This window comes from Amblyomma maculatum, chromosome 10, assembly GCF_055883805.1.
Source record: "Amblyomma maculatum isolate TAMU_Amacu chromosome 10, ASM5588380v1, whole genome shotgun sequence".
Classification (NCBI taxonomy): Eukaryota; Metazoa; Arthropoda; class Arachnida; order Ixodida; family Ixodidae; genus Amblyomma; species Amblyomma maculatum.
In genome coordinates this window covers 62,068,677-62,095,793 of record NC_139353.1, presented here as the reverse complement: position 1 = coordinate 62,095,793, position 27,117 = coordinate 62,068,677, and the positions used below count along the sequence as shown (strand labels likewise).

The 27,117-nt window shown below is 41.0% G+C and overlaps 1 protein-coding gene across 1 annotated transcript; it reads right to left on the bottom strand.

The window, feature by feature from the left end:
- Positions 1-369: 369 nt before the first annotated feature.
- On the bottom strand, positions 370-25,856 carry LOC146176656 (uncharacterized). The gene is made up of 5 exons (XM_084581351.1): positions 25,469-25,856; positions 21,894-22,037; positions 17,263-17,924; positions 14,948-14,993; positions 370-2,597 (listed from the first exon to the last, which is right to left on the bottom strand). The coding sequence occupies exons 2-5, from the start codon at positions 22,015-22,017 to the stop codon at positions 2,017-2,019; spliced, it is 1,413 nt and encodes a 470-aa protein (XP_084437477.1). The 5' UTR covers positions 22,018-22,037; positions 25,469-25,856; the 3' UTR covers positions 370-2,016.
- Positions 25,857-27,117: the final 1,261 nt, after the last annotated feature.

Genomic DNA, 27,117 nt, shown 5'->3' with positions numbered 1-27,117 from the left:
GCTGCAACCTACCATGGCTCGTAGGTGGTGTATGCCAACAGCACCAAGGATGTGCAATCCCAGAATGGTGTCTAAGCGCACCACTTGGCAATGATCGAGACTTGAGTTAAGGTAAATGTATACATCTCAAATATGTATTCATTACCCAAAGAAAATAGCACATAATACTTTAGCAAGTACTCGATTAAACGATACCTTTGCTTCGTTGCTATAGCTATGTGATGTTAACCAAATGCTAGAGAAATCACGCTGTTTACGCCATGAAGTTCTCAACAAAAGAAGAAGTGAAGCCTACAAGTTTATACGGAGCGCTTCACATGAAGCTGAAAGAAAATTTGGGGCACGGATAGCCGCAGTGGTTGGAATAGCTTGTCACCTGTGTGATTTACTAGGCCCAAGGATGCAAATGATACTACAAGGAGGTATGCATGACAATCTTTTAATACAGAAAACATATTCCAAATGAACAGCTGGGATATTTGAGGAAAATCCGATGGCTAGGTAAATAATAATCCAGCCATACAACCAATAGAAGTAGCCATTCCATGAAGCATTTGATAAACTGACAATACTAATAGTTTTGCAATATAAGTTCAGCATCACTGTGCATCTCCTTGTTTGAAATGGCAGAGAAAAGATCTTTAAAAGGTAATTATGTAGAAATACGAAAAGGAGATTTCTAGAATACCTGCGCATTAAAGTCATTTAAGGAGTTTTAAAGCAGCCCTTTGTAAAAAACACAAGCACAGGAGAGTACAGCAAAAAATAGAACTCTTTTGAAATACTAAAGGTCAAGCACACAAGATACGTTTTCCATCAAAATGTCTAAGAATAAAGTTGCATCATATTAGCTGGACTGGAATAAACAACTCCTATTCAGTTATACAACACAAACAGAAAAATAAAACAGTAAATACACACGCATAGCCATGAAAAAAGGCACTGCCGATGATAACTGAGAAAAAAGCAAGACTTTCTTCAAGGATTAGGTTTCAAGACTCATAATGTCAATGTCATAACCACTTCTTGCACTTCAAACAAAATGGCTAAAAGACAGTACAGCAAAAAAAAATTGTTAATGAAAATTAATACGCAACATCAAACAAGCACATATATTTGTAGCCCACGTACTTCGTTTGCATCACAGTTCATGAGCCGAAAATTAACTGTGAAATACAGCACCTAGGCATCTCGCATATTTTTTTTACAAATGAGACACCCGCATTAAGATATTACAAACACAATGTTCTTTTTAAGGTAACTGAAGAACCTATTTAAAGAAACAAATGTTTTTTGCTACTAAACTGGGAAACATACAATGCAAAATGGCTGAATAATTCTAAAGTAGATGACAAGCTGCACTGCCAGAATATCGAAGGCAGCCTTCCATATTAGAGCACCCCTAGTTGACGTCAATAAATTCTAGAGGACATGAGACTAGTTTAGGCCCTTGCATAATATCTTGAATGCAAAGTGACAACCAAAAAAAAAAGATATGGCATACATCAAGCCAGCTGACATCGAACCAGAATATCCAAGAGTAAGCGAACTTGTCCACACCACAAAAAAGCTCAAACAAAACAAGGAGGAAAGCCAATCGAGAGTTACTGGGTTGTTGTCTTCTTTCCTTGCGTCATCATCAGCGTGATGTCATCAGCGTGATGAATACCCTTTCTTAACTATGAATACCCACGCAGCCAACCTTTCAATGTCACTACAATTAAGGATTTGTCAAGGTTATGCTCTATGATTTACTTTTCCCAGAGTTCCCAAATTGATGTACGCTTTTATATGTGCCGACTCCATAAGCTTCGAGTACTATATCTATTATGATATCAATAGACAGGTAGAAAGCAGTTTAGAGAAAGTTTGTGATTACAAGATTGCAGTTAAAGTGCACAAAATATGAACATGGGTTTAAAGAAGTCTCTTTTGCAGATTAGGTACCTGTTATATTTCTCCAAACCGTTGTACAACCCACACACTCACCAAATGCTGCCATAAGATGCCATGAGTTCATAGAACAGTGAGTGACCTATTGTGAACTTTCTTTTCATGGCGCTTCAGGCAATGCTTAGATGCAAATGCCACAGAGCAAAACTGACATGCAAATGGTTTTTCTTGCTTATGGCTTCGCACATGACCCTTCAGATGCGAATTCTCCGTAAAGGCCATTGGACACAGGTTGCACTTGTAGGGCCTCTCTCCAGTGTGAATGCGAAGGTGCCTGCGAAGGTGACTGCATGAAATAAACTTCTTGCCACAATGTGTGCATTCGTAAGGCCTCTCGCATGTGTGGATGCGAAGGTGCACTGCTAAATTATTAACATGAGTAAACTTCTTGCTGCAATGGGAGCACTGGTATGGCCGCTCGCCTGTGTGAGTGCGAAGGTGACATTTCAGACTGCCCTTTCTTGAAAAGGCCAGGCCGCACTGGCTGCACCGAAAGTTGCGCTCTCCGGAGTGACTCAGCTGGTGGTTCTTGAACCTACCGAGGATGTCTGTGGCATACCCGCACTCATGGCACAGGAACCGCCTTTTTCCACCTGGTGGTTTCTCTTGAACTGAGCTGCTCCGGCTGTCATATGTCTGTGAGCCTGCACAATAAAATAAAGCATAAGTTAACAAACTGATTGATTTACAGCAGGTCCACCTCACAAGAAAGGTTAAAGAAAGGTGAGGATATTCTTAGAGAGAGGTTTTAATGTTACTGGGATATGTGGTGCAAAATTTAGAAAAATAAATTTCAGGACTTGTCATGAAGTAACAGGTCATAAAACTTAAAGCTAACAGGCATGTCTCAAAAGCAAACAATCAACAAAGAGTCAGAATAGAAAAAAACGAGTTGACATTACAGCTCAGTAAAAGCCTATATTCAGAAACACTATATAACCTAAATGCAGTTCAAAAACAGAACTGCATAGACAGTACTTACAGACTGTATTAAGCACCTTCATCTCTTACAAGTATGATACCCATGAAGTATATCAGTGACAATTACTTTTACAGGTGGCCCCATGGCAGCATGGGAAACAGTGCACATTCTACAAAACACTATGGCAGTCTGGGAAACTGTCTACATCCTAGAGACACCTGCTCTACAATTGCACCATAGCAAGAGTGCATATGTAAATGCAGTTTCACTCTATTAGCACCAAGTCAACTTTAATAAAGGTCGGCACCATCGGTTGCAACAAGGTGCCATTACTAAATTGGCAGTTGGAGGCAAGGCATGCATGCCTCCAAAGCACAGCATAACAAAAGAAAGTACATGGGTACACCTTGAAAGGAATGAGAAGAATGTGAAAGAGAAATACATTTCTCAGAGATACAGATGCGCTAAGGGTCAAAATGTATCATGAGCTGAGTACTCAGAATAATGAAAAGCACGCACTGCTTTCAAAACTGGTCTGCACAAATCCTGTCCAGTAGCGAGTCAGCACCATCAAATTACAACAGCAATTGATATCACTACACATATACAAGTAGGGATGTGTGAATGTCGAAATTTTCTCACACAAATCGAATATAGGAAGAAAATGCCTTTAATGTCAAATACCTGATCAGCGGAAAGCAAAATAGAAATCTAAAATATACCTAATGTTGTTTGTCTTTTTTTCTTTAAGAATTCACATGGTATGTGCAAATAAATTAATCTAGAAGTGTACACCTTACTGGAAAACCAAGCACAAGTTTTCTACTCAGGGAGGACCCGCATGAAACTGGGATGGAGCTGTCATATTTCTGCTGAATACAGTAAATTCTAGTTAGACTTTCATGGTACCAGAAAAAAATATCTGAATCAACCGACTGCTTGAATTATTGAATAGGCCAGAATAAACTACTGAAAATGTTTCCATTATATAACTTTATCTTTTGAAAACAGGCCCAATGGTTGCCTGCATTTGAGATTGAATAATGTGAGAATGGCATCTTTTTTTGGTTCCATCAAGTGCTTCACTTGCGCACACTGTTGGGAAGGCCCCCTTCTGCACAGTCAATGCGAGCAAGCATTACGGTGAAGCATGCACTGCATTGAAGTGGGAGTGAATTAAAAATTGTATTCAGTAATTTTCAAGTATTCAAAAATAATATCAGTTTCTGAAATATAAATTGAATAACAGTCATATTTGATTTATACTGAAAATTTTGAATCATCGCACGCTTCAACAATAAGACCAGAGTCAAGCTACCCTGACCTAATGAGAGCTGCTATCAACACAGTGCTTTTCAAATCCACTCTATGCTATTATATTATACCTTCTGCACTCGGGATGTGTGCAGACAGCTGCACTCATAGCTGATCAAAAAATGTTATATTGCTATACAGAAGTCATTAATCAAAACAAATAGATAGATATATTGTGAAGCAGAAAGATGCAGCAGTGAATTCAGCTTTCTATTTCAGATAAGAGTTATAGTTTCACTAACAGTGACTAGTTATATTAGTTTTGGGAAGAAGGCAGACAGACATGCACTACAGAGACTGCATTACAAAACAGCCAAGTATCCTGCAAATGTAACTAACCAATAATAGCGCTTTTTCTGGACACACAAAACATTAATTTGTATCTTATGTTGGTGTGTTTGAATGGAAAGTGTACCACGATGCCTCTCTGAAAAGCAGCCCATTTTCTGAGAACTTCTTGCTCAATTAGTGCTACAAGCCCAATGACATTCCAATATCATGGATGATGAGAGACGCTGACGCCCCCAAGGTTGAAATAAAAACCAAAAACATAGCCTTCATATTGGGGGAAACAAGCCCCTAGATTACTCATCTATAAAAGCTGAATGCTGTGCATTCCAAAATCCACAGTGACCAAATACAACCTTTTACTTGAATAAACACGTCATTCCCCTTATAGCACATCCAAACACCTTAGTGGCAATGTATTGAGGTACTGGCCACAAAAACTTAGTGCCAGGATGTTCTGAAGAAGGACAAAATAAAATGGCAGCATAGTAGTCACAAGTGGAAAGGTTACACGGAGATAGGCAAGGTATAGATAGTATGGGCAAATGCGTGTTCACACATTTTGTAAAATGCAAAGGAATACAGGCACAGAAAATTGCAACAGTGTGCAAATGTGAAATGCACAGAGCAGGTGATGCTGAGGAACTCTTCCATTAGCTGTACTTCAGTTGTGAGGGAAGATGAGCAGCATTGCCTTCTTAAAAGGAAAGTATGAAAAGGTGGTGCCGAACCTGCAAAATAAATAAAAGGAGAAAATAAGTAATCATTGCCCACATTGTTTCTCCAATATTGCTGGTGCCCTTATTTTACTTCCTTTTTTTCATACAAAAACGAAAAAAACATGTGACAACAAAAGGTTGTTCTGTAAACCCATTGAAGAATCCAAAGGAAAAGCTAACGGGCAGCACTATTGCTTGCTCAAGGGTTTGAAACAGGCGATGAGCCCAGACACGGCTATTTGGGTTACACCTGCGACTGCTGGAGCATACAAAAAGCTGCGCATGCAAGAAATTACTTGAAAGGAGCCTCGTTTGCATTGCAAATGTTTTTTCGTGTGACAGTATAGAAAATGCATGAATTAGCATGTACAGCAAAAAAGGAAACTAGAGATGTGTGAATATCTGAATACAGATAGAATATGCTTGTCATTCGATTCGTATTCGAAAAACTGACGTTTGGATTTTGAACATCTGAAAATTACCAAACATACCGAAAACATTCGAACTCATAGCAGCTTCACTGCAATGCTTGAACATGCAGTCTTGCAGTGCCGGGAAAGCACTCTTCATGAAAGTTCCTTTTCAAAAGCGGCCTCATTGTGAAGAGGGCCTTCCCGACACTGCGCGAAGGGAAGCAGTTGACGAAGCCTGGAAAAAAACATCTTCCTCACTTCGGTTTCATCTCAAATCCAGACAAGCATCGTACAAATGTTCATCAGTTAAAATTACTGTGATGTAAATGTTTTCCGGCAGCCTTTTACAGGCCCATTCGATGGGTATTTTTTCGGTCCTTTGAAGGCTGAACATACGAGAGCTTGGCGTACTCAGTAGTGATATGACAGATACAATAAGGTCCTTCATGTACATAAAACCAGTTCATAAAATCCTGTAAAAATTTATATAATTTTTTAGCAGAGTATGCCTCCTGCATGACTGTAGTCTAATTTTATCGCAATTACATGTGAGTTCTGAAACAAACAAGAACAATGTTTCCTATTTTTTTTTAATTTCCATTTCTTTTTCCCTGACCAAATATTAAATATTCAAAGGAATTTCTTACCCACATTTGTATTAAAAAATATCAATATTCACACACCCGTAGAGAAACAAGAAAGCCGTTAAGCTTTTTCTCTCTATAGCACACAAATAAACAATTATTCAGGGTTCTTAATGCCAGTTTTGCACTATGAGAAACTAGTGTACAAGTCAAGGTGATAGCATTTCTCACACTATTTATACTCTAGATATCGCCATATTTATTTACATCAAAGCCCAGAGCTCAAATCCAATACTGAAAAATTATGTCTAGATCGGTGCATCTCAAAGTTAAATGACTTGATGATGAAGACCTGATTTCAGAGGCACAAAGGCAGTCTGATCAATGAGCACACTGTGCTTAATGAGAATTTGGCTTCCACAGGACAAGGTGAAAGGCTGATTCTCCAAGCCATTCACAGCAAAGAAAATCTGCACCCACTGAAAACCTGGTGGCACTGAAAAAGAAGAGTGAAAATATCTTGTAGTTACATGATCAGATAACCACAAGCAATCAGCTACATATCCTTTTAGTGAAAATGGCAACAATGCAAATGATGCAATACGATAAAACGGTTAAAATTGAGGGGTCCAAGTCCACCGCAGGCAGTATCTGGTTTTTTCCACTACTGTCTAATTGCTTATCTCCACGATTACAGATTATTCAACAATCAACAGCATCAACAAGAAAAACTAGCTTTTCTAGGTGTCCATGGCTATTGGCTCCCTTTGTACATACCTCCTAATGAGCCCCTCATTTCCTCTACATTTGTTAGCTACAAGAACATGTAAGGTGGAACTATATATCTCGATAGATAAGCCTTAAAGTAACTGTCACCTAATTCAGTTTACTTCCACCTATCATCAACATGACAATAAACAAGAAGGTTAGATGAAAGCAAAGTAGCTGCCATTTTAGTAAATGATCAGAAATCCTGAGGCACTGTATGCCTGCCAATCCATGCAATTGGCAAAAATAAAGTGCATTACATCTTATGAAAGCCTAAAAACCATGAGGATATTCGAAAAAATTATTTCACAGGTGGAAGTGCCAACTGCAAACTAGTGCCACAATCAGCAAAGCCATCCTTTCAACAACTGCAATAACAATAGATATGTAAGCACAACTGTGCCGAAGGGAAAGTGACTGCAACTCGTCATTTTAAAAAGCATACTTGCAATCTTGGCAACAATGCCTCAGTATAAAATGTTTTTCTTCCTGCACATCGTGAAACTCTGATCAGTTTTTGTGCAAAGGGCATTCTAGCAAAAGAGTCAAGTAACAATATGAGCCAGCTGGTAAGACTTATAAGCCGCACTGAACGTAAGCGGGCTGTGAGGACACCCAGAACAGGGCTTTTTTCTAATGCTATATTGGATATACAAAAATGCCAAATTTGGTTTTCTATGTCACTAATCATTTCACTCGATTTGAATGTGAATACACTCTAAAGCTACCTCTTAGAGGTAATGCATTTTCCAGTATATTTACAACCAACTGCTACCATGAGTTCCATGCATCACCAACAGCGCACATGCTTTGAAAGTCCGCCTCGAATAAAACAGTTATGAAAAGCATGGCCTTATTATTGCGCCACTTGTCTAACACATCATTTATGAACAACATTCAGCAAAAGGTTGTGAATTCCACATTCTGGTGACCAAAAAGAACCATTGACTTCTTTCAACTGTGAATTAGCAGCAGGCCCCTTTATGGCAAAGTAAGCAGCTGCAAGAGGGAAAAACAAGAAGGCACAGTTAGAATTTCTTGGGTAGAGTAAAGAAAACTGAAAGAACAGCACTTACTAAGGAAAAGGTAACATAGCAATATAGAAAGCCATTGAAATGTGCATCATAAAAGAGGCTTGTAGAACATTTAGCACAACAAAAGAAAGCTTGTTTCTCAAGTCAAGAGGAATGCCATTTAATGCTTTGTTTCGTTTATGGGGTTTAACGTCTCAAATCGACTCAAGCTATGAGAGACGCCATAGTAGAGGGCTCTGGAAATTTTGACCGCCTTGGGTTCTTTAATGTGCACTGACATTGCAAAGCATACGAGCGCCTTGGTTTTTGCCTACAGCAAAAAATGGTTGCCATGGCTGGGAATCGATTCTGCATCCTTAGTCATAGCAGTTGAGAGAACCAACTACTGCACCACCACAGCAAGGCTTTAACTGGATGCACCTCTGGCATATCGCCCACAAGAGATTCAATTTCCAGCTAGAATGCTCACTTAGGAGTTAGACGGCTCGCATTCGTCCTGGCTGATACACTAAACTTGGCTCAAGAGAAAATTCAGCGCACCCCATAGTATAGGGTACTGTCACTAAGGTTAAGTCCTCTGCTCTCGCTGCCATTTTACAGAAGGCCTTGCACGAGCTATGCAGGGAGTGGCAAGCTCTTAGTAGAACAGCGTGTTTAGAATAGGGAGACCTTATCACTTAGGGGGACAGGAGAATGGCGGGGAGTGGGTGCACATGCCCAGAATGAAAGCCGCACCCCGTGCCATTTTAGCCCAGCATTCCATGCGTACCCATTGTCACCACACAATTACTCTATCCGCCTCAGGTGTAGGTTCTCCCAATTCTGGTTTGTTTGGTTTGTGGAGTTCCAAAAGAAGAGTAGTGCTAGTGCCCCTAAAAAAGGAACAAGGGAAGAAGTGCCCATTGTGGCCACCAACAGAGCCTGGTCCTATCCCCAGGAATATTTATGGATTTCAATTTACATGTTACAACTCATTTTACAGATCATGATTTCCAAGCTATAACCAATGGAAGGGAGTTCATTTTAAGCCATGCTTTCAGCAAACATTTTAGCAAAAGAGCACTGTAAACCTGCATAAAAAAAATTGTAGGCACTAGCATCAACGGCGAACACTTCAAGCCTCACGGCATACGCGTCAACTCTGTGAAGCATTGTCGCCTTGAAAAATCCCGAGCATGCCTCTAGGCAGCATGATATGCCCATGTCTACAACCACAAAACAATTATGATCATAGTGACAACGAAACCTTCACCTGAAAAAAATGTCAAGAGAGTACAGGTCATCTCATGCGGTAGAGGTCAGCAGAAAGGAAACTGCCAGTGCAAAATAAATTATTTCAGAAACGTCCATTAATGGCTTCTTCATTTCTTTACATATGTGATGACATAATCATGTAGCATGACTTATATAAGTCATGTTCTTGCATATATGCTGAGTGAATTTCGTTGATCTGTGAAATTTTGCTTTCTCTGCTCAACAAACGCTCTAATACCTGTGGAAATAAAACAATTGTATGACACGTTTCTAGCAGTGAGCCAATGTTAGAGGCAGCTGAGGTTATTATAACCTCTGTGCCCCTGGCATGCACTGTGGGTGTAAGTTGTTCCTCTGAATGGCAGAGTTGCGAATTAGAAAAAAAGCTGCAAGTATTAAGCATCAGTAATGAGCTCCTCTTTTAACCATGGGACCCAGAGGGGCCCCAGTGGAACACAGCAATGAAACGCCATAGCAATAACCAGAGGTGCTTTATGCTGTAATCTAAAATTCTCCTAACTGGGTCTCAAGATCACTCTTTCTTGCCATTCCTCCTTTCAACTGCTTAGAAATTAAAAAAAAAAAAAAGGGGGGGGGGGGGAATTAGAAAAGGATGGATTTTTTGTTTTACTATCTTCTAAACATAGAAAAATTTCCTTTCGCTAAATTTCAATCAATCTATCAAAAAGGCAATATATGAACCAAAAAGAAAATCAGTGGTAAACGCATTTTATTCGGTGATCAGCTAGCTCATGATCAGGGTGCGCTGCAGCCCCACCGCCGTCCTTTATCTTGCCTCAGTCGTAGCGGCGTCCGAACGGACCGCTGCGCAGACGCTATCAGAGACGGAATGACGGTATTCACCCTTGAGACAGGGGCGCCATACGACACATCCGCATTTGGGCATTACCGTGGAAGTTATGGCTACATGAGAGGACATGGAAGCTGTACCATAGGAAGCAAAGTCCGATGGATCAAACCATCAAACACTAAAGGACATGCGAACTGATACATAATACGAATATGAATCCTGCAACCAGCTAAGCGCGAGCAGATGACAGGTCCTCTTGCGAACGAAAGTCAGCACAGCTTCCTCCGCTGTTCCCACATCATTCGCTGCATTCGTAGCAATGTTCATGTACTTTCGCGAACAAAATTCGGCTATGCCCGTGAACGAGAGCGCACATGTTACAACTGTTCAAAACGATCTGTTCACTTCTGCCTCGAGAATAATGCTTCGAATTGAGCTCATGAGCGTACTCATTTTGTAAACACCACGACAAACATGACCTCTATTACAACTGACCGTTTTTACAGCCTTTGGCTACTTCGGCGTTGTCCTCGGAATTGGTGCTTGACACGACGAGTGCACCAAAGGGGTGCTGCTTCTGTCGCTTCAAAATGACTGGCTATCGGTATAGTCCACTGCAGTAATTGCAGTACATGTGCGCTCACGACTCTGTCAGTGCACAACTCTTTACCATAAGCACGCATTGACAAAAACGAGCACGTCCCGAAGTCGCAGTTTCAAAATATAATTAATATAATGTTAACTTTTCCAAAATCGTGCATCAAGTTTGTAGCATGTCGATGCCAACTGCGCTGCTGCTACATTGGCTGGTGCTCAACACAACGGCTCAACTGGCTGAACGTAAAGTAAAAGCTGCGCTAGGGTGTAGGGAGTAGGGACCACAGGCACCATAGCTGAGCGCTTCTACCCTCGAAGCTGATGTGGTGAAAATAAATCTATATAAAAAAATCAACACGTCCAAATTAATACCTGAACAGACATTCTTGTGTTACCATGTTTCCACGTGGTTGTCACTGCCGCTGGCGCCGACTAACGACTGCCATGAAAAACTTGCGCGGAAACGTGTTGAGCGCAAAAGGCGTGGTTTGCAACGGGGCGTCTGCTAGTGCGTTCGTGCCGCGTCGTCTGCTTCACCTGCCTCGCCTTCACTGCCTTCGTGGTTTGGCGATGTCTCGTGTCGTGACACAAAGCAGCTCTTATGTAATATTCTGATCGAGCCTGCTCTGGTGGCATCATCTGTGGCTTCCCCCGAGATAAATACAGAGCCACGCTAGGATGGATGGGTGGATGGATAAGGCTGAACCCTTTGAATCAGACGGCGGCGTCACAGGCCACTTAGTCGTTAAAAGAAATATAATTTGTACCCATTCTTGCCTTGATTTCAGCCACGAATCAGCTAACCTTCGGTTATTTCTACCCTTTTAAAGTGTATTTTTCCTCCATTATCCTTAAACCCCAATGCTTTGGCTAAATCTGCCCCCTTGCCCTGAACTATAGGGCGGAGCCCTTTACAGGAAATAATAAATTAAGTGTTCAGCCGTCTCCTCATCCTCCCCACACACACCGCACAGCGTGTCTATCTCTTGGTACTTGACTCAGTACATCTTAGTGCGCAATACTCCTGTCCTAGCCTCGAACAACAATGAGCTGGCCCTAGAAGTATCCAACATTTCCAATGCTGATTTGGTCTCCATCCCTGTTTTCCACAGACCCCTCTCTGTAACTTTTTTCTTCCATGAATGGAAGGATGGATGTAATATAGGTGCGCCCCTTTGAAACGGGGTGGTAGCAGTTGCTATCATACTAATTTTTTCTCCCTATATCTTAATTATCGTTTTAGATTGGTTAACTATACCATCATTCTATTTATTGAATTTTTGTTTCTACATTACTAACATTATGCCACTTTTCTGCTTTTAAGCCACCAATCTTCCAATCGTTTTTTGCTAGCTTCCACCATAGGTTCATTCACCCGGCCTCAGGTATCTCTAAACCCCAGACCTTGAGGAAGAGTGACTGCGCTTGCATCGATTTCCAGATGGATACAATTACGTTCGAGTATAATATGGTCAATTGTTTGTGTGGAGTTACCACATACTGCTCATGCATCATCTTCATTGTTAAATTTGTTTTTGTAGCTAAGGCACCCTTATTTAGCTTCAAAAAGTAGGGCACTGCCTCTTCATTTATCAAAGAAAGCTACCTTCCTGATCTGCCTTCTCCACTTTCGGTATAGTTCCACACTCAGTTTCTTTTCCATCGAATTTATCCGATTTTTACCTTCTATGTTTTTCACCTGTTGCTTAATGCTCTTTATTTCTTCGTCCTTGTGACCAGCATACTTACTGGTTAGTTTCCTAGTTCCTTTCCTCCATTGTGACTCAATGATTTTTAGGTATAGGTATTTAAATACTTTAGCTGCCTATCTGTTACTGTATGATTTCCTCAGGCATTCCTCATATAATATTTTGCTCTGAGCTTCCCGTACTTCGAAAGATGCCCAGCCCATTATCTCCCTTTACCCCCTAATTTGTGGTTTTGCCGTGGGCACCCAGTGCTAATCGTGCGACGGCTCTCTGATTTAATTCTAATATCGACTCAACTCTAATTTTAGGCACAAAACCGCATTTCCGAAAGTAAGCCCGGGAACCATAATTCCTTTCCAATTACCCTTGAAAACCTCATACCTCTTGTATCCCCACGCTATGCTTCATTATCCCGACATTTCTTTGCCCTTTTGCCTTAAGTGATTGCTCATGCTTTTCATGGTATGCCGATCCTTCGTTTACCCATACCCCGCAATATTTATATTCTGCTGCTTTGGGTATTTCATGGCCTTGTATTTTAAGACCCTGATAAGTTGAGTCATTGAAAATCATCAGACCCGACTTAACTGTGCTAAAACTGAAGCCTAGAGCGTCCCCTTCGTTTCCGCAATACTTAACTAGAGTTTGCAATTCTTCCTAACTCTCAGCTAGCAACACGAATATTGTCTGCATACAGTAAACCGGGGAGGCGCTGCTCTACCGCCTTTCCGCCTAATCTATATGACAGGTTAAGACCTGGGTTACTTCCTTGTATCCTAAATTCCAGATTTGTCTTATTCCTATGCATACCTTGACAGCTTCCATACTTCTTATCCCTTCCCATGTAATTTCTACTTTGTTATCCCGGTATATTTCCTGTAGGAATTCTGTTATCTAATAACCAGTACATTCTTCTTTTAATATGTTCCACAGGAGTTCCCTGTTTACATTGTTGTATGCCCCGTTTATGTCCAGGAAGGCAAAATACAAAGGTCTATTTTCCACTCTAGATATTTCGATGCATTGGTTAGGCACGAATAGGCTATCATCTAAGCGCCTACCATTTCTAAAGCCGTTCTAAGTTCTCCGAGTATCTTGTTACTTTCTACCCGTGCCTGCATCTTTAATTTCACTGCCTGCATGGCCAACCTGTATATAACAGATGTTATGGTAATAGGCCTGTGGGATTTTATGCGCATCTTTCTCCTTTCCCATTACAAATCAAATTCATTTTACTTTGCCGCCAGCTGTCCGGCATTTGCTTATTCATTACGATTGTTTCCAAAGCTTTTAACGTTGCCTTACTTCTTACACCAAGCTCATTAATCAGCTTCATCGGAATTCCATCTATTTTTGAGATGTGTCTTTAGGAATACTTTTAGATTGGTCAATTCTGAACTGCTTTGTATTCTGCTATCTTGTGTTGCTTCCTGATTTGCGGAGATTACCCTATCGTCGTTCTTAAATAACTCGGCTATAACTGATGTAATGTAGTTCACTGCATTGTCTCCCTTTAAACAATTTCCCTCATTATCTTGAATCCAGTCCTACTTTCTTTGATTCTTTTTACCTAGCCAACTTGTATGGTTCCAGAATTTTCTTGGTCCGCCTCTAGTGCCATCATGTATGTTAGCCATCCAGCGATCGGTGGACTGCTTTATTTTACTTTGTACATCCAGTTTCTTTTGGCCGTCAGTTATAACTGCCCTTCATCAGAAAGGAAATGCAGCAGAGTGCTGAAAATAAATATAACGCAGCAACAATATTAGTCAGAAAGGTAAACTTTGTCGGTTTTGTGCTGCTTCTAGTAAGACAACTTTCATTAGCCAGCAAATTCCAGCATTATTGCATATAGATATATTCATCAGAGTATACAAGAAGTCTGTGTTCAGTGCAACTATGGGAAGTTGCAGGAGGCTGAACAGAATATTGTGCCCCAAGTTATTGAGCAGGTATTGTGCCATGTGTGATAGGGTCACTCCTAGACCACCCATAGCTACTCACCGGTTACACTGACAGCGATGATGCTCAAGTAAGCAACATGAGCCTAAGACAGCACTCTAAAAGAAATTCCACAATTCTCTTCCCTGGAAAGAATCAAATTCCTCTTCTATTGAGCCTCCACTGCCACCTCCGTTCTCTCCGTCAGAAATGCCAAAGGCAGAAAGGAAGATGAATCATGCAGTTGCTATGCAAAGAGCAGCAGGGGAACTATGAAAAGAAAATGCGTTCTTCACTCGAACAGCATCTGTTAATGCCTATATAGACGCAAGTAGTGAAAGAAAAGCCACACAGGCACGCTTCCTGAGGTTTGTGTTATGACGCAGATCTGGCGATTTCAGGGGGCATCCAGAGATAATTGCTCGTATTGCTTCCACAAGCCAATGCCATACGTGACAAGGCATCGCTGTGCTCCTGCGCGAGGTTAGCTATTCTCGATTAGTTCGAGAGATGCCATTTGAAGCTGAATGCGCACCACTTGGTCCTCAATTTAACAGCTGCCCTGCCAACCATTGCACACGAGTCCATAAACTGGCTCGGGACATGTCAAGCACACCTATGTCACTTAAAAAAAACTGACCCTCCACGATGGCGTCCTCAGCACAGAGGTGCAACAATGCTGTATTCTGAAATGAAGAGCAAGAGAGCCAAGAAATGTGCTGCAGCTTTACCCTTCATTTATGCTAGTCATTTACTAGGTGCTTTTCATGGAAGCCCAAATACAGCTGCACATTCCTTCGTTCTTGCCACAATGGCCAAAGCACTATGCCACCTGATCCTCGTCTCCCTCCACTTATATTCTGGGAAGGGATTCCCATTTCTCTATTCTACCACCTGCTAACCACGGAAGCTTCCATTACACTTTGCTGCAACCTACCATGGCTCGTAGGTGGTGTATGCCAACAGCACCAAGGATGTGCAATCCCAGAATGGTGTCTAAGCGCACCACTTGGCAATGATCGAGACTTGAGTTAAGGTAAATGTATACATCTCAAATATGTATTCATTACCCAAAGAAAATAGCACATAATACTTTAGCAAGTACTCGATTAAACGATACCTTTGCTTCGTTGCTATAGCTATGTGATGTTAACCAAATGCTAGAGAAATCACGCTGTTTACGCCATGAAGTTCTCAACAAAAGAAGAAGTGAAGCCTACAAGTTTATACGGAGCGCTTCACATGAAGCTGAAAGAAAATTTGGGGATATGCACGGATAGCCGCATTGGTTGGAATAGCTTGTCACCTGTGTGATTTACTAGGCCCAAGGATGCAAATGATACTACAAGGAGGTATGCATGACAATCTTTTAACACAGAAAACATATTCCAAATGAACAGCTGGGATATTTGAGGAAAACCTAAACATCCGATGACTAGGTAAATAATAATCCAGCCATAGAACCAATAGAAGTAGCCATTCCAAGAAGCATTTGATAAACTGACAATACTAATAGTTTTGCAATATAAGTTCAGCGTCACTGTGCATCTCCTTGTTTTAAATGGCAGAGAAAAGATCTTTAAAAGGTAATTATGTAGAAATACGAAAAGGATATTTCTAGAATACCTGCGCATTAAAGTCATTTAAGGAGTTTTAAAGCAGCCCCTTTGTAAAAAACACAAGCACAGGAGAATACAGCAAAAAATAGAACACTCTTTTGAAATACTAAAGGTCAAGCACACAAGATACGTTTTCCATCAAAATGTCTAAGAATAAAGTTGCATCATATTAGCTGGACTGGAATAAACAACTCCTATTCAGTTATACAACACGAACAGAAAAATAAAACAGTAAATACACACGCATAGCCATGAAAAAAGGCACTGCCGATGATAACTGAGAAAAAAGCAAGACTTTCTTCAAGGATTAGGTTTCAAGACTCATAATGTCAATGTCATAACCACTTCTTGCACTTCAAACAAAATGGCTAAAAGACAGTACAGCAAAAAGAAATTGTTAACAAAAATTAATACGCAACATCAAACAAGCACATATATTTGTAGCCCACGTACTTCGTTTGCATCACAGTTCATGAGCTGAAAATTAACTGTCAAATACAGCACCTAGGCATCTCTCATACTTTTTTTACAAATGAGACACCCGCATTAAGATATTACAAACGCAATGTTCTTTTTAAGGTAACTTAAGAACCTATTTAAGGAAACAAATGTTTTCTGCTACTAAACTGGGAAACATACAATGCAAAATGGCTGAATAATTCTAAAGTAGATGACAAGCTGCACTGCCAGAATATCGAAGGCAGCCTTCCATATTAGAGCACCCCTAGTTGACGTGAATAAATTCTAGAGGACATGAGACTAGTTTAGGCCCATGCATAATATCTTGAATGCAAAGTGACAACCAAAAACAAGATATGGCATACATCACGCCAGCTGACATCGAACCAGAATATCCAAGAAAGCGAACTTGTCCACACCATAAAAAAGCTCAAACAAAACAAGGAGGAAAGCCAATCGAGAGTTACTGGGTTGTTGTCTTCTTTCCTTGCGTCATTATCAGCGTGATGTCATCAGCGTGATGAATACCCTTTCTTAACTATGAATACCCACGCAGCCAACCTTTCAATGTCACTATAATTAAGGGTTTGTCAAGGTTATGCTCTATGATTTACTTTTTCCAGAGTTCCCAAATTAATGTACGCTTTTATATGTGCAGACTCCATAAGCTTCGAGTACTATACCTATTTTAATATCAATAGACAGCTAGAAAGCAGTTTCAAGAAAGTTTGTGATTACAAGATTGCAGTTAAGTGTGCAAAATATGAACATGGGTTTAAAGAAGTCTCTTTTGCAGATTAGGTACCTGTTATATTTCTCCAAACCGTTGTACAACCCACACACTCACCAAATGCTGCCATAAGATGCCATGAGTTCATAGAACAGTGAGTGACCTATTGTGAACTTTCTTTTCATGGCGCTTCAGGCAATGCTTAGATGCAAATGCCACAGAGCAAAACTGACATGCAAATGGTTTTTCTTGCTTATGGCTTCGCACATGACCCTTCAGATGCGAATTCTCCGTAAAGGCCATTGGACACAGGTTGCACTTATAGGGCCTCTCTCCAGTGTGAATGCGAAGGTGCCTGCGAAGGTGACTGCCTGTAATAAACTTCTTGTCACAATGTGTGCATTCGTAAGGCCTCTCGCATGTGTGGATGCGAAGGTGCACTGCTAAGTAACTGCCTGTAGTAAACTTTTTGCCACAATGTGTGCACTCATAAGGCTTCTCGCCCGTGTGGGTGCGAAGGTGCGCTGCTAAATTATTAACATGAGTAAACTTCTTGCTGCAATGGGAGCACTGGTATGGCCGCTCGCCTGTGTGAGTGCGAAGGTGACATTTCAGACTGTCCTTTCTTGAAAAGGCCAGGTCGCACTGGCTGCACCGAAAGTTGCGCTCTCCGGAGTGAGTCAGTTGGTGGTTCTTGAACCTGTTGCGGAATTCTGTGGCATACCCGCACTCATGGCACAGGAACCTTTTTCCACCTGGTGATTTCTCTTGAAGAACTGAGCTGCTCCGGCTGTCATATGTCTGTGAGCCTGCACAATAAAATAAAGCATAAGTTAACAAAACTGATTGATTTACAGCAGGTCCACCTCACAAGAAAGGTTAATGAAAGGTGAGGATATTCTTAAAGAGAGGTTTTAATGTCACTGGGATATGTGGTGCAAAATTTAGAAAAATAAATTTCAGGACTTGTCATGAAGTAACAGGTCATAAAACTTAAAGCTAACAGGCATGTCTCAAAAGCAAACAATCAACAAAGAGTCAGAATAGAAAAAAAACGAGTTGACATTACAGCTCAGTAAAAGCCTATATTCAGAAACATTATATAACCTAAATGCAGTTCAAAAACAACTGCATAGACAGTACTTACAGAAAGTATTAAGCACCTTCATCTCATACAAGTATGATACCCATGAAGTATACCAGTGAGAATTACTTTTACAGGTGGCCCCATGGCAGCATGGGAAACAGTGCACATTCTACAAAACACTATGGCAGTCTGGGAAACTGTCTACATCCTAGAGACACCTGCTCTACAATTGCACCATAGCAAGAGTGCATACGTAAATGCAGTTTCACTCTATTAGCACCAACTCAACTTTAATAAAGGTCGGCACCATCGGTTGCAACAAGGTGCCATTACTAAATTGGCATTTGGAGGCAAGGCATGCATGCCTCCAAAGCATAGCATAACAAAAGAAAGTACATGGGTACACCTTGAAGGGAATGAGAAGAATGTGAAAGAGAAATACATTTCTCAGAGATACAGATGCGCTAAGGGTCAACATGTATCATGAGCTGAGTACTCAGAATAATGAAAAGCACGCACTGCTTTCAAAACTGGTCTGCACAAATCCTGTCCAGTAGCGAGTCAGCACCATCAAATTACAACAGCAATTGATATCACTACATATATACAAGTAGGGATGTGCAAATGTCGAAATTTTCTAACACAAATCGAATATAGGAAGCAAATGCCTTTAATGTCAAATACCTGATCAGCGGAAAGCAAAATAGAAATCTAAAGTATACCTAATGTTGTTTGTCTTTTTTTCTTTAAGAATTCACATGGTATGTGCAAATAAATTAATCTAGAAGTGTACACTTTATTGCAAAACCAAGCACAAGTTTTCTGTGCAGGGAGGACCCGCATGAAACTGGGATGGAGCTGTCATATTTCTGCTGAATACAGCAAATTCTAGTTAATTTGACTTTCATGGTACCAGAAAAATATCAATCAACCGACTGTTGAATTATTGAATAGCCCAGAATAAACTACTGAAAATGTTTCCATTACATAACTTTATCTCATGAAAACAGGCCCGATGGCTGCCTGTATTTGAGATTGAATCATGTGAGAACGGCATCTTTTTCTGGTTTTCATCAAGTGCTTCACTTGCACACACTGTTGGGAAGGCCCCCTTCTGCACAGTCAATGCGAGCAAGCATTACGGTGAAGCATGCACTGCGTTGAAGTGGGGGTGAATTAAAAATTGTATTCAGTAATTTTCATGTATTGAAAAATAATATCAGTTTCTGAAATATAAATTGAATAACAGTCATATTTGATTTATACTAAAAATTTTGAACCATCGCACGCTTCAACAATAAGACCAGAGTCAAGCTACCCTGACCTGATGAGAGCTGCTATCAACACAGTGCTTTTCAAGTCCACTCTATGCTGCAGAATATTATGATATTATACCTTCTGCACTCGGGATGTGTGCAGACAGCTGCACTCATAGCTGATCAAAAAATGTTATATTGTTATACAGAAGTCATTAATCAAAACAAATAGATAGATATATTGTGAAGCAGAAAGATGCAGCAGTGAATTCAGCTTTCTATTTCAGATAAGTGTTATAGTTTCACTAGCAGTAACCAGTTAAATTAGTCTTGGGAAGAAGGCAGACAGACATGCACTACAGAGACTGCATTACAAAATAGCCAAGTATCCTGCAAATGTAACTAACCAATAATAGCGCTTTTTCTGGACACACAAAACATTAATTTGTATCCTATGTTGGTGTGTTTGAATGGAAAGTGTACCACGATGCCTCTCTGAAAAGCAGCCCATTTTCTGAGAACTTCTTGCTCAATTAGTGCTACAAGCCCAATGACTTTCCAATATCATGGATGATGAGAGACGCTGACCCCCCCCCAAGGTTGAAATAAAAACCAAAAACATAGCCTTCATATTGGGGGAAACAAGCCCCTAGATTACTCATATATAAAAGCTGAATGCTGTGCATTCCAAAATCCACAGTGACCAAATACAACCTTTTACTTGCATAAACACGTCATTCCCCTTATAGCAAATCCAAACACCTTAGTGGCAATGTATTGAGGTACTGGCCACAAAAACTTAGTGCCAGGATGTTCTGAAGAAGGATAAAATGAAATGGCAGCAAAGTAGTCACAAGTGGAAAGGTTGCACGAAGATAGGCAAAATATAGATAGTATGGGCAAATGCATGTTCGCACATATTGTAAAATGCAAAGGAATACAGGCACAGAAAATTGCAACTGTGTTGTAAATGTGAAATGCATAGAGCAGGTGATGCTGAGGAACTCTTCCATTAGCTGTACTTCAGTTGTGAGGGAAGGTGAGTAGCATTGCCTTCTTAAAAGGAACAGATGAGAGGGTGGTGCCGAACCTGCAAAATAAATAAAAGGAGAAAATAAGTAATCACTGCCAACATTGTTTCTCCAATATTGCCGATGCCCTTATTTTACTTCCTATTTTTCATACAAAAACGAAAAAGACATGTGACAACAACAGGTTGTTCTGTAAACCCATTGAAGAATCCAAAGGAAAAGCTAACGGGCAGCACTATTGCTTGCTCAAGGGTTTGAAACAGGCGATGAGCCCAGACACTGGTATTTGGGTTACACCTGTGACTGCTGGAGCATACAAAGAGCTGCGCATGCAAGAAATTACTTGAAAGGAGCCTCGTTTGCATTTCAAATGTTTTTTCGTGTGACAGTATAGAAAATGCATGAATTAGCATGTAGAGCAAAAAAAGGAAACTAGAGGTGTGTGAATATTCGAATACAGATAGAATATGCTTGTCATTCGATTCGTATTCAAAAAACTGACGTTTGGATTTTGAACATCTGAAGATTACCAAATATACCGAAAACATTTGAACTCAAAGCAGCTTCACTGCAATGCTTGAACATGCAGACTTGCAGTGCTGGGAAAGCACTCTTCACGAAAGTTCTTCTTCAAAAGCGGCCTCACTGCGCTTTTTGAAGAGGGCCTTCCCGACACTGCGCTAAGGGAAGCAGTTGACGAAGCCTGAAAAAAAACAACTTGCTCACTTCGGTTTCATCTCAAATCCAGACAAGCATCGTACAAATGTTCATCAGTTAAAATTACTGTGATGTAAATGTTTTTCGGCAGCCTTTTTCAGGCCCATTCGATGGGTATTTTTTCGGTCCTTTGAAGGCTGAACATACGAGAGCTTGGCATACTCAGTAGTGATATGACAGATACAATAAGGTCCTTCATTTACATAAAACCAGTTCATAAAATCCTGTAAAAATTTATATGATTTTTCAGCAGAGTATGCCTCCTGCACGACTGTAGTCTAATTTTATCGCAATTACATGTGAGTTCTGAAACAAACAAGAACAATGTTTCCTATTTTTTTAAATTTCCATTTCTTTTTCCCTGACCAAATATTAAATATTCAAAGGAATTTCTTACCCACATTTGTATTAAAAAATTTCAATATTCACACACCCCTAGAGAAATAAGAAGGCCGTTAAGCTTTTTCTCTCTATAGCACACAAATAAACAATTATTCAAGGTTCCTAATGCCAGTTTTGCACTATGAGAAACTAGTGTACAAGTCAAGGTGATAGCATTTCTCACACTATTTATACTCTAGATATCGCCATATTTATTTACATCAAAGCCCAGAGCTCAAATGCAATAACTGAAAAATTATGTCTAGATCGGTGCATCTCAAAGTTAAATGACTTGATGATGAAGACCTGATTTCGGAGGCACAAAGGCAGTCTGATCAATGAGCACACTGTGGTTAATGAGAATTTGGCTCCCACAGGACAAGGTGAAAGGCTGATTCTCCAAGCCATTCACAGCAAAGAAAATCTGCATCCACTGAAAACCTGGGGGCACTGAAAAAGAAGAGAGAAAATATCTTGTAGTTACAGGATCAGATGTAACCACAAGCAATCAGCTACATATCCTTTTAGTGAAAATGGCAACAATGCAAATGATGCAATACGATAAAACAGTTAAAATTGTGGGGTCAGAGTCCACCGCAGGCAGTATCTGGTTTTTTCCACTACTGTCTAATTGCTTATCTCCACGATTACAGATTATTCACCAATCAACAGCATCAACTAGAAAAACTAGCTTTTCTTGGTGTCCATGACTATTGGCTCCCTTTGTACATACCTCCTAATGAGCCCCTCATTTCCTCTACATTTGTTAGCTACAAGAACATGTAAGGTGGAACTATATATCTCGATAGATAAGCCTTAAAGTAACTGTCACCTAATTCAGTTTACTTCCACCTCTCATCAGCATGACAATAGACAAGAAGGTTAGATGAAAGCAAAGTAGCTGCCATTTTAGTAAATGATCAGAAATCCTGAGGCACTGTATTCCTGCCAATCCGTCCAATTGGCAAAAATAAACTGCATTACATCTTATGAAAGCCTAAAAACCATGAGGATATTCGAAAGAATTATTTCACAGGTGGAAGTGCCAATTGCAAACTAGCGCCACAATCAGCAAAGCCATCCTTTCAACAACTGCAATAATAATAGATATGTAAGCACAACTGTGCCGAAGGGAAAGTGACTGCAACTCGTCATTTTAAAAAGCATACCCGCAATCTTGGCAACAATGCCTCAGTATAAAATTTTTTTCTTCCTTCACATCATGAAACTCTGATCAGTTTTTGTGCAAAGGGCATTCTAGCAAAAGAGTCAAGTAACAATATGAGCCAGCTGGTAAGACTTATAAGCTGCACTGAACGCAAGCGGGCTGCGAGGACACCCAGAACAGGGCTTTTTTCTAATGCTATATTGGATATACAAAAATGCCAAATTTGGTTTTCTATGTCACGAATCATTTCACTCAATTTGAATGTGAATACACTCTAAAGCTACCTCTTAGAGGTAATGAATTTTCCAGTTATATTTGCAACCAACTGCTACCATGAGTTCCATGCATCACCAGCAGCGCACATGCTTTGGAAGTCTGCCTCGAATAAAAAAGTCATGAAAAGCATGGCCTTATTATTGGGCCACTCGTATAACACATCATTTATGAACAACATTTAGCAAAAGGCTGTGTGTTCCACATTCTGGTGCCCAAAAAGAACCATTCACTTCTCTCAACTATGAATTAGCAACCTTTTCTGTTTTAGCAGGCCCCTTTATGGCAAAGTAAGCAGCTGCAAGAAGGAAAAACAAGAAGGCACAGTTAGCATTTCTTGGGTAGGGTAACGAAAACTGAAAGAACAGCACTTATTAAGGAAAAGGTAACATAGAAATATCGAAAGCCATGCAAATGTGCATCATAAAAGAGGCTAGTAGAACACTTAGCACAACAAAAGAAAACTTGTTCTCAAGTCAAGAGGAATGCCATTTAATGCTTGGTTTCTTTTATGGGGATTAGCATCTCAAAGCGATTTAAGCTGTGAGAGACGCCGTAGTAGAGGGCTCTGGAAATTTTGACCGCCTTGGGTTCTTTAATGTGCACTGACATCGCAAAGCATACGAGCGCCTTAGTTTTTGCCTACAGCAAAAAGTGGTTGCCATGGCTGGGAATCGATTCTGCATCCTTAGTCATAGCAGTTGAGAGAACCAACTACTGCACCACCACAGCAAGGCTTTAACTGGATGCACCTCTGAGATATCGCCCACAAGAGATTCAATTTCCAGCTAGAATGCTCACTTAGGAGTTAGACGGCCCGCATTCGTCCTGGCTGATACACTAAACTTGGCTCAAGAGAAAATTCAGCGCACCCCATAGTATAGGGTACTGTCACTAAGGTCTTCCTCTGCTCTCGCTGCCATTTTACAGAAGGCCTTGCACGAGCTATGCAGGGAGTGGCAAGCTCTTAGTAGAACAGTGTGTTTAGAATAGTGAGACCTTATCACTTAGGGGGACAGGAGAATGGCGGGGAACGGGTGCACATGCCCAGAATGAAAGCCGCACCCAGTGCCATTTTAGCCCAGCATTCCATGCGTACGCATTGTCACCACACAATTACCCTATCTCCCTCAGGTGTAGGGCCTCCAATTCTAAAACTTGAGACCCAATTCTAGTTTGTTTGGTTTGTGGAGTTCCAAAAGAAGAGTAGTGCTAGTGCCCCTAAAAAAGGAACAAGGGAAGAAGTGCCCATTGTGGCCACCAATACAGCTTGGTCCTATCCCCAGGAATATTTATGGATTTCAATTTACATGTTACAACTTATTTTACAGATCATGATTTCCAAGCTATAACCAATGGAAGGAAGTTCATTTAAAGCCATGCTTTCAGCAAACATTTTAACAAAAGAGCACTGCAAACCTGCGTAAAAAAACTGTTTGTAGGCACTGGCGTCAACGGCGAACATTGCAAGCCTCACGGCATTCGCGTCAGATTTGTGAAGCCTTGTCACCTTGAAAAATCTCTAGCATGCCTCTGGTAGGCAGCATGACATGACCATTTCTACAACCGCAAAACTATTATGATCATACTGACAATGAAACCTTCACCTGAAAAAAATGTCGAGGGTACAGGTCATCTCATGCGGTAGAAGTCAGCTGAAACTGCCAGTGCACAATAAATTATTTCAGAAACGTCCATTAATGGCTCTTTCATTTCTTTACATATGTGATGACATAATCATGCAGCACGACTTATATAAGTAATGTTTTTGCATATATGCTGAGTGAATCTCGTTGATCTGTGAAATTTTGCTTTCTCCGCTCAACAATTAAACGCTCTAATACCTCACTTCTGGACTTCATAAAATCAGCCAATCTTTTTCCATTCATTTAATCATTCATTCATCCTTCATCTCATATCCTACTGATGCCCTGAGGCAATAAATATCGACTAAAAAAAATACACCTGTTGAAACAAAACAATACGGCACGTTTCTAGCAGTGAGCCAATGTTAGAGGCACGCGCCATACGACACATCCGCATTTTGGCAGTACCGTGGCTGTTATGGCTACATGAGAGAATATGGAAGCTGTTCCATAGGAAGCAAAGTCCGATGGATCAAATCATCAGACACTAAAGGACATGCGAACTGATACATAATACGAATATGAATCCTGCAACCAGTTAAGCGTGAGATGACACGTCCTGTTGCGAGCGAAAGTCAACACAGCTCCCTCCGCTGTTTCTTCATGATTCCCTGCATTCGTAGCAATGTTCGCGTGCTTTCGCGAACAAGATTCGGCTTTGCCAGTGGATGAGAAACATCTCCCTAAAGGGCCCATGTTGCAACTGTTCAAAACGATCTGTTCACTTCAATTCAACTCATGAGCGTACTCATTTTGTAAACACCGCAACAAAGGTGACCTCTATTACAGCTGACCGTTTTTACAGCCTTCAGGTACTTCGGCGTTGTCCTGGTGCTTGACACAACGAGTGCACAACAAAAGGGCGCTGCTTCTGTCGCTTCAAATGACAGGCTATCGGTAGTCCACTGCAGTAACTGCAGTCCATGTGGGCTCACGACTCCGTCAGTGCACATCTTTTACCATGAACACGCACACTGTAGTAAAAGCCATTAAAAGCTGCGCTAGGGTGTAGGGAGAGTAGGGACCACAGGCACCATAGCTTGACGCTTCTTCCCTCGAAGCTGATGTGGCGAAAATAAATCTACAAAAAAAATCAAACCCGCCCAAATTATTAACTAAACAGGCATTCCTGTGTTGTTACCATTTGTTACCATGTTACCACGTGGTTGTCACACTGCTGCTGGCGCCGACTAACGACTGCCATGAAAAACTTGCGCGGGAACGTGTTGAGCGCAAAGGGCGTGGTTTGCAGCGGGTCGTCTGCTAGTGCGTCCGTGCCGCGTCGTCTGCTTCACCTGCCTCGTCTTCACTGCCTTCGTGGTGGGACGATGTCTCATGTTGTGACACAAAGCAGGTTTTATGTAATATTCCGATTGAGCCTGCTCTCGTGGCATCCTCTGTGGCTTCCCCTAAGATGAATACCGAGTCACGCTAGGATGGATGGATGGATGGATGGATGGATGGGTGGGTGGGTGGATGGATGGATGGATGGGTGGGTGGGTGGATGGATGGATGGGTGGGTGGGTGGGTGGATGGGTGGATGGGTAGGTGGGTGGATGGATGGATGGATGGATGGACGGACGGATGGACGGACGGATGGACGGACGGACGGACGGACGAGTGGATGGATGGATGGGTGGGTGGGTGGGTGGGTGGGTGGGTGGGTGGATGGATGGATGGATGGATCCATAAGAATAAACCCTTTCAATCGGACGGCGGCGTCACAGGCCGCCTAACCGTGGATAGAAATATAATTTGTACATATTCTTGCCTTGATTTCAGCCACCTATCAGCTAACCTTCGTTTGGTTATTTCTACCCTTTTAAAGTCCTTTTTTCCTCCATTATCCTTAAACCCTAATGCTTTGGCTAAATCTGCCCCCTTGTAGTCCTTTACAGGAAATTAAAGTGTTCAGCCGTTTCCTCATCCTCCCCACACACCGCACAGCATGTTTATCTCTGGTACTTGACTCGGTAAGTCTTAGTCCGCAATACTCCTGTCCTAGCCTCGAATAACAATGAGTTGCCCCTAGAATTATCATAAATGTTTTCTTTGACTATTTCCTGATTGAAAGTTCTGTACACTTCCAATGCTGATTTGGTCTCCATCCCTGTTTTCCACAAACCCCTCTCTGTTTCTTTAACAAAGAAGGCAATGCTTTAACCTTTTTCTCCCATGTGTTAAAGCTCCTCTATAACTGCCCTCCGTCACAGGAAATTCAGCAGAGCGCTGACAAATAAAACGCAGTAGTGGACCAGAAACGATATTAGTCTGAAAGGTAAACTCGGTTGGTTCTGTGCTGCTTCCAGTAAGACAATGTTCATTAACCAGCATGTTCCAGCACTATTGCATATAGATATATGCTCCCCCCCCCCCCCCCCTTGAAATAATTTTAGAAGTTCTTGCCATACAATCTTCTTTTTTTTTTTTTTTGAGAATGTAG